The sequence below is a fragment of the Nerophis ophidion genome, linkage group LG21 (assembly GCF_033978795.1).
Source record: "Nerophis ophidion isolate RoL-2023_Sa linkage group LG21, RoL_Noph_v1.0, whole genome shotgun sequence".
In the NCBI taxonomy this organism is placed as follows: Eukaryota; Metazoa; Chordata; class Actinopteri; order Syngnathiformes; family Syngnathidae; genus Nerophis; species Nerophis ophidion.
This window is the reverse complement of record NC_084631.1, coordinates 29,762,442-29,770,832: the sequence shown is the minus strand read 5'-3', so window position 1 is coordinate 29,770,832 and position 8,391 is coordinate 29,762,442. Positions and strand designations below refer to the sequence as shown.

The 8,391-nt window shown below is 37.0% G+C and overlaps 1 protein-coding gene across 1 annotated transcript in view; it reads left to right on the top strand.

Annotated features, from left to right (window-relative positions):
- Positions 1–4,299: 4,299 nt before the first annotated feature.
- smap2 (small ArfGAP2) overlaps positions 4,300–8,391 on the top strand; it is a 61,566-nt gene continuing 57,474 nt past the window's right edge. The window contains exon 1 of the mRNA XM_061882464.1: positions 4,300–4,802. Coding sequence (XP_061738448.1) covers positions 4,697–4,802 — 106 coding nt within the window. The 5' untranslated portion in view covers positions 4,300–4,696. The remainder of the gene's footprint in view (positions 4,803–8,391) is intronic.

The window sequence follows — 8,391 nt, the reverse complement described above, 5'->3', positions numbered from 1 at the left end:
ATCAATTCATGGTAACACACTGCTGCAACACACAAATGTAAAGGAACAACAAATAACTGGAAAAAACAAGTAATATATTTGTGGTATCGTAGATAATCTTTTATTAACCTACTTATACATCCATCCATTTTTTTACCGCTTGTCCCGTTCGGGGTCGCGGGGCCTACTTATATATGTATAGATTTGTTGGGTCCACTGAGAGATAATTCCACTTATAAGAGAGGCCAATAGAGGACACACTCGTTAGGTTGACTCCTGTCTACATCACTTGGCATCAGAACAGGGACGTCAAAATCATTTTCATTGGAACAAAAATTTGAAAAGGAATTCTACCTTTGCAACTTCATTATTTTATTAGCTAAGTTTTATATTCGTAAATGTAAGTTTCTCAATACCCGACCTGTCTTGTGCCTTTAAAAAAGATTTTGAGCTTTACTTTAAAACGCGCTCTACCTCTAACAACAGAAAAGCTGTGAAAACGATGATGCTGTGTTCTAAATTTAGGTTATTTAATGAATCTGAATGAGACTATGGCTTTGCACTTTTTTTTTATTATCGATATATCCATTTTCTACCGTTTATTCCCTTTTTGGGGTCGCGGGGGGCGCTGGCGCCTATCTCAGCTGCAATCGGGCGGAAGGCGGGGTACACCCTGGACAAGTCGCCACCTCATCGCAGGGCCAACACAGATAGACAGACAACATTCACACTCACATTCACACACTACGGCCAATTTAGTGTTGCCAATCAACCTATCCCCAGGTGCATGTCTTTGGAAGTGGGAGGAAGCCGGAGTACCCGGAGGGAACCCACGCATTCACGGGGAGAACATGCAAACTCCACACAGAAAGATCCCGAGCCTGGATTTGAACCCATGACTGCAGGAACTTCGTATTGTGAGGCAGACGCACTAACCCCTCTGCCACCGTGAAGCCCATTATCGATATAATTTTTTGTATTGTATTTTTGTTCCTTTGAATTTACAACCCCCTGGCGCTGTTTTGTACTGTTTTCATAATGTTTTATTTTGTTGTTTGACTTACATTTTGCAATTTTTGAAATTTATAAATAAACATTTAAAAAAATAATAAAAAAAGATTTGCCTCCTGATATTATTATACAATTGTACGTGCATTTGATTATTATATATATATTTCTTTACCTTCTTTGCAGCTCAGTCGCCATCATTTTACCGTAGAATTTACAGTGGATTTTTTTTATAGGAAATTTCTATAAATTGTTTGTAAAACCACTGGGGTGAGTTTTTCCTTGCCCTTATGTGGCCTCAGTACCGCGGATGTCGTTGTGGCTTGTGCAGACCTTTGAGACGCCTGTGATTTAGGGCTATATAAATAAACATTGATTGATTGATTGATTGATTGATTGATAAATGTAAAAATGGTGGTTTAACGTGTTTTAATGTTTAAATTCTGGCAACTGAGAGGACATTTTTTCATAAGTAAACAGTTGTTGTTTAGGGTGAATTACTGTACATGGAAAAACTGTTTCTTACGGCAAAATTCTGGTGGCAGAGCAGACAGGTTTTTTTTTTTTTACCTATTGTCATTTTTTTGTGTACAATCAAATGGATAACTCACTTAAAAAATATAAGTCAATCAGATATACATATATTTTTTAAACGTGTAATGTATAATATATTATTTCTTGCAACGCGAATAATGACTAATAGATTTTACTACGGATTATAACTATTTTCAAACCTAAATTCATACAAATTTAACTATGCAGTATTAAAATTAACATATCATTACAGATTCATTAAGTACTTTCCCCTTTATAAATTCATACACAATTAAATTGATAAGTAAAATTGAAAAGTTCTTACATTATTAGATAATATTTAAGTTAAATATATAGGCAATTACATACAGTAAAATTGTTTTTTTCAGTCAAATCAGAAGATAAACATTTAGTAAAAAAAAATAAAAATGTACTCTACTTTCGCGGGCCACATCAAATGATGTGGGGGGCCAGATCTTAAGTTTGACACCTGTGCTTTAGAAGAAGAGTGTACCAAGTCGTGTGTGTGTGCAACAAGAAGTTGAGTAAATGACAACTAAAAACAATTCCTGTGCAGTGCATTTATTATGAAGATATAACAATAACATAACACTAGAATAAAATAAAATACAATTATCAGGCTATACATTCACATTTTCTTTGATATATATATATATATATATATATATATATATATATATATATATATATATATATATATATATATTAGGGCTGCAAATCTTTGCTTGTCCCACGATTCGATTCAATATCGATTCTTGGGTCACGATTCGATAATACATTGAATTTTTCGATTCAACGCGATTCTCGATTCAAAAACGATATTTTTCCGATTCAAAAGGATTCTCTATTCATTTAATACATAGGATTTCAGCAGGATCTACCCAGTCTGCTGACATACTAGGAAAGTAGTAGATTTAAAAAAACAAACTTTTATAATTGTAAAGGACAATGTTTTATCAACTGATAGCAATAATGTAAATTTGTTTGAACTATTAGACGAACCATAAATATGACTTATTTTATCTTTGTAAAAATATTGGACACAGTGTGTTGTCAAGCTTATGAGATGCGATGCAAGTGTGGACTGCCGGACTGTAGTCAGTTGGAAGCGTGTCTTAATGAAATTAAACAATGGATGTCCGCTAACTTTTTGCAACTTAATGCCAAAAAAACGGAAATGCTGATTATCGGTCCTGCTAGACACCGACCTCTATTTAATAATACAACTTTAACATTTGACAACCAAATAATAAAACAAGGTGACTCTGTAAAAAATCTGGGTATTACCTTCGACCCAACTCTCTCCTTTGAGTCACACATTAAAAGCGTTACTAAAACGGCCTTCTTTCATCTCCGTAATATCGCTAAAATTCGCTCCATTTTGTCCACTAAAGACGCCGAGATCATTATCCATGCGTTTGTTACGTCTCGTCTCGATTACTGTAACGTATTATTTTCGGGTCTCCCAATGTCTAGCATTAAAAGATTACAGTTGGTACAAAATGCGGCTGCTAGACTTTTGACAAGAACAAGAAAGTTTGATCATATTACGCCTGTACTGGCTCACCTGCACTGGCTTCCTGTGCACTTAAGATGTGACTTTAAGGTTTTACTACTTACGTATAAAATACTACACGGTCTAGCTCCAGCCTATCTTGCCGATTGTATTGTACCGTATGTCTCGGCAAGAAATCTGCGTTCAAAAGACTCCGGCTTATTAGTGATTCCTAGAGCTCAAAAAAAGTCTGCGGGCTATAGAGCGTTTTCCGTTCGGGCTCCAGTACTCTGGAATGCCCTCCCGGTAACAGTTCGAGATGCTACCTCAGTAGAAGCATTTAAGTCTCATCTTAAAACTCATCTGTATACTCTAGCCTTTAAATAGACCTCCTTTTTAGACCAGTTGATCTGCCGCTTCTTTTCTTTCTCCTATGTCCCCCCCTCCCTTGTGGAGGGGGTCCGGTCCGATGACCATGGATGAAGTACTGACTGTCCAGAGTCGAGACCCAGGATGGACCGCTCGTCGGGACCCAGGATGGACCGCTCGCCTGTATCGGTTGGGGACATCTCTACGCTGCTGATCCGCTTGAGATGGTTTCCTGTGGACGGGACTCTCACTGCTGTCTTGGAGCCACTATGGATTGAACTTTCACAGTATCATGTTAGACCCGCTCGACATCCATTGCTTACGTCCTCTCCAAGGTTCTCATAGTCATCATTGTCACCGATGTCCCACTGGGTGTGAGTTTTCCTTGCCCTTATGTGGGCCTACCGAAGATGTCGTAGTGGTTTGTGCAGCCCTTTGAGACACTAGTGATTTAGGGCTATATAAGTAAACATTGATTGATTGATATATATATATATATATATATATATATATATATATATATATATATATATATATATATATATATATATATATATATATATATATAAATCCCAGCGGGCCTTTTGAATATCTCCCTAATTCTGAGGTCTCAATGTTGGCAAGTATGATATTCTGTACTGTTAAACTGATCACACAAAATGGTTGACGGTTGATCAAATGACCGACATAAACTTATTTCATTTCATCCTTTTTTTTTAAATATGACAAAATGTGCATTCATGAAAATAAAACTAAAAATAAAAAGAACTTGGTCGAACCCGTCTATTGACTGCCGCACACTGCCCCCTAGCGGTCGGGCTGATGACACAGGAAGCACCAAAAGCCTGTCATACTTAAAAACTACCACAGGATGGCAGTGCAGGCAACGTAGCCCGCAGGAAAGAAGCTGAATTATTTATTATGTTGAGGCAGGGGAAGAGCAGCGTTGGAATAAGAGTGTCTTGCGGGCGGATCGAGTGCATATTTCGAATGTATGAGAGTGTTAGAGGGTGGACGCGGTTTTTCCCCCCCTTTCTTTTTATTTTAAGTGCGCACATTTAAACGCGCCTCCACTAAGCCGCATGCTGTTTGGCTTTTCAAGGCAAGGATCGTCACCATCCCGCCGTGGCTTGACCGGAGGAGGAGGAGGAGGAGGAGGAGGAGGAAAGAAGGAGGAAAGGAGGAAGGACTACCGCTTCCAGTCATTTTGATCTGAGGATACTCGGACTGTGCAGTAGTAGTAAAACAGGACAGTGATACAGGACTGAAGGCGAGGTCAACTATTGCGCAATGATGACGGGCAAATCTGTGAAAGACGTCGACAGATATCAGCCGGTGCTCAACTCTTTGCTGGCGCTGGAGGAGAACAAATTCTGTGCGGACTGCGAGTCAAAAGGTGGGTCCCAAAAAAAAGTGTAACCTATTTTTATGGGCTTGCCTCTTTTTGATGTTACTTTCCTGTTATAAGCTGTGAAACAGTATATGTTTTGAGCTCTTATTTTGAAGGCGCTAAGAGCGGAAGTCATATACTTTAGACCAGTTTTACAACCGTTTTTGAGCCAAGGCACATTTTTTTCATTGAAATATTCCGTAGGCACACCACCAGCAGAAATCATTAAAAAAATGAAACTCAGTTGCCAGTAAAAAGTCATAGTCGCAACTGTTGGATATGACTTTAAAGCAGGGGTCACCAACCTTTTTGAAACCAAGAGTTTCTTCTGGGGTATTGATTCATGGGAAGGGCTACCAGTTTGATACACACTTGAATAAATTGCCAGAAATAGCCAATTTGCTTAATTTACCTTTAATAAATACATATATATATATATATATATATATATATATATATATATATATATATATATATATATATATATATATATAAATGGGTATTTCTGTCTGTCATTCCGTTGTACATTTTTTTCCTTTTATGGAAAGTTTTTTGTAGAGAATAAATGATGAAAGAACACTTAAATGAACGGTTTAAAAGAGGAGAAAACACGCAAAAAATTAAAATTAAATTTTGAAACATAGTTTATCTTTAATTTTGAGTCTTTAAAATTCAAAATTCAACCGAAAAAAAATTAAGAGAAAAACTAGCTAATTTGAATATTTTTGAATAAATTAAAAATAATAATTTATGGAACATCCTTAGTAATTTTTCCTGATTAAGATTAATTTTAGAATTGTGATGACATGTTTTAAATAGGTTAAAATCCAATCTGCACTTTGTTAGAATATATAACAAATTGGACTAAGCTATACTTCTAATGAAGACAAATCATTATTTCTTCGAGATTTTCCAGAACAAAAATTTTAAAAGAAATTCAAAAGACTTTGAAATAAGATTTTATTTTATTTTACAGAATTTGTAGATTTGCCAGATTTTTTTTGTTGAATTTTAATCATAATACGTTTGAAGTAATATTTCATAAATATTCTTCGTCGAAAAAACAGATGCTAATATAAGGAATTTAATTAAAATGTATTTATTATTCTTTACAATAAAAAAAAAAAATACTTGAACATTGATTTAAATTGTCAGGAAAGAAGAGGAAGGAATTTAAAAGGTAAAAAGATAAATGTGTTTAAAAATCTTAAAATCATTTTTAAGGTTGTATTTTTTCTCTAAAATTGTCTTTCTGAAAGTTATAAGAAGCAAAGTAAAAAAATGAATGAATTTATTTAAACGAGTGAAGACCAAGTCTTTAAAATATTTTCTTGGATTTTCAAATTCTATTTGAGTTTTGTCTCTCTTAGAATTAAAAATGTAGAGCAAAGCGAGATCAGCTTGCTAGTAAATAAATACAATTCAAAAAATAGAGGCAGCTCACTGGTAAGTGCTGCTATTTAAGCTATTTTTAGAACAGGCCAGCGGGCAACTCATCTGGTCCTTACGGGCTACCTGGTGCCCGCGGGCACCGCGTTGGTGACCCCTGCCTTAAAGCATGCATCACTATAGCTCTTGTCTCAAAGTAGGTGTACTGTCACACCTGTCACATCACACCCTGACTTATTTGGACTTTTTTGCTCTTTTCCCGTGTGTAGTGTTTTACTTCTTGTCTTGCCCTCCTATTTTGGTGACTTCTCCTGTTTTGTTGGTATTTTCCTGGAGCAGTTTCATGTCTTCCTTGAGCGCTATTCCCCGCATCTACTTGGTTTTAGCAATTAAAAATATTCAAGATGTTTCTATCCTTCTTTGTGGGGACAATGTTGATTGTCGTGTTATGTTCGGATGTACTTTGTGGACTCCATCTTTGTTCAACACGCTGTAAGTCTTTGCTGTCGTCCAGCATTCTGTTTTTGTATACTTTGTAGACAGTTCAGTTTAGTTTTGTTCCCTAAGTTTCAATGTTTTTTCTTAGGGGCACTAACCTTTTGTTTATTTTTGGTTTTAGCATTAGATAGCTTTTTACCTGCAACCTGCCTCCCACTGTCATTTGCATATTGGGATCACGACAAACCTTGTTCCGACATCTACAAAGCAATTATCTACCTGCTGCCACCTACTGATAATAAAGAGTATTGATGAGTTTTTTCTTGAGCCCTGGTGTGGGATCTGAGCCGAGGATGTTGTTGTGACTTGTGCAGCCCTTTGAGACACTCGTAATATAGGGCTGTATAAGTAAACATTGATTGATTGATTGAAGAGTATACATTGTTACTCTGCCGAGCCCTAGACAGCACCTATACTCAACAACAACACATCATTTGCAGACTATAATTATTGGTTTGCAAAAAATATTTTTTACCCCAAATAGGTGAAATGACATAATCTCCCACGGCACACCAGACTGTATCTCACGACACACTAGTGTGCCGCGGCACAGTGGTTGAAAAACACTGCTTTAGACCAGTATTTTTCAACCTTTTTTGAGCGAAGGCACATTTTTTTTCATTAAACAAAAATATGGAGGCACAGCACCAGTAGAACAAGTTAAAAAATGAAACTCCACTAGGTTGTCGTGCCTTATTTTGAGTTTGTTTGTGTTTCCTGTCTTGCGCTGTTATTTTGGTGACTTTTCCTGTTTAGAAGGTGTTCTCCTATAGCAGCTTCACGCCTTCCTTTGAGTGCTATTCCCCGCACCTGCTTTGTTTTGGCAATCAAGACTATTTAAGTTGTGTGTACGCTATCCTTAGGACATTGTTAATTGGCATGTCATGTACAGATGTACTTTGTGGACGCCGTCTCTGCTCCACATGCTGTAAGTTTTTGCTGTCGTCCAGCATTCTGTTTTTGTTGACTTTGTAGTCAGTTCAGTTTTACTTTTGTTTTGCATAGCCATCGCTATGCTTCAGTGCCTTTTCCTAGCGGGACTTGCCTTTTGTCCATTTCTGGTTTAAGCGTTACATACCTTTTTACCTGCACGCTGTCTCCCGCTGTGCTCTGCATATTGGGATCACGACAAACCATCCTCAACACGTTCTGACTTCTACAAAGCAATGAACTACCTGCTGCCACCTACTGATATGGAGGAGTATTACAAGATTACCCTGCCAAGCTCTACACAGCACAGGCCCTAGAAAACAGCATTATTATGATTATTGATTTGCAAAAAATATTTTTTGGACCAATTAGGGTGAAGTTGCATCATTTCCCACGGCACACCAGACAATATCTCACGGTGTGAGAGGCAGTGGCATGATAGCATATTTAGTGTTGCCAAAGATCTGTCTTGACGCAGAAATAAAAAATAAAAATAAATATTTACTTCAGGGGGGGCGTAAAAATACGTATGTCCCTTAGAAGCGGAGCTTTAGAGGCAGTGGTGTATTGTTGGTAAAGACTACAGTTTATTGACACACAGAGATACAAAAAATTATAAACATTTACTTGTAGGGGGGCGTGACAACACGTATGTCCCTTGGAAGGGGGCGTGAGAGGCAGTGGTGTAATAGCTTCTTTAGTGTTGGTAAAGAACTATATTGACAGAGATAAAAAAAAACAACAACATATACTTCAGGGGGGGCGTGAAAATAGATAT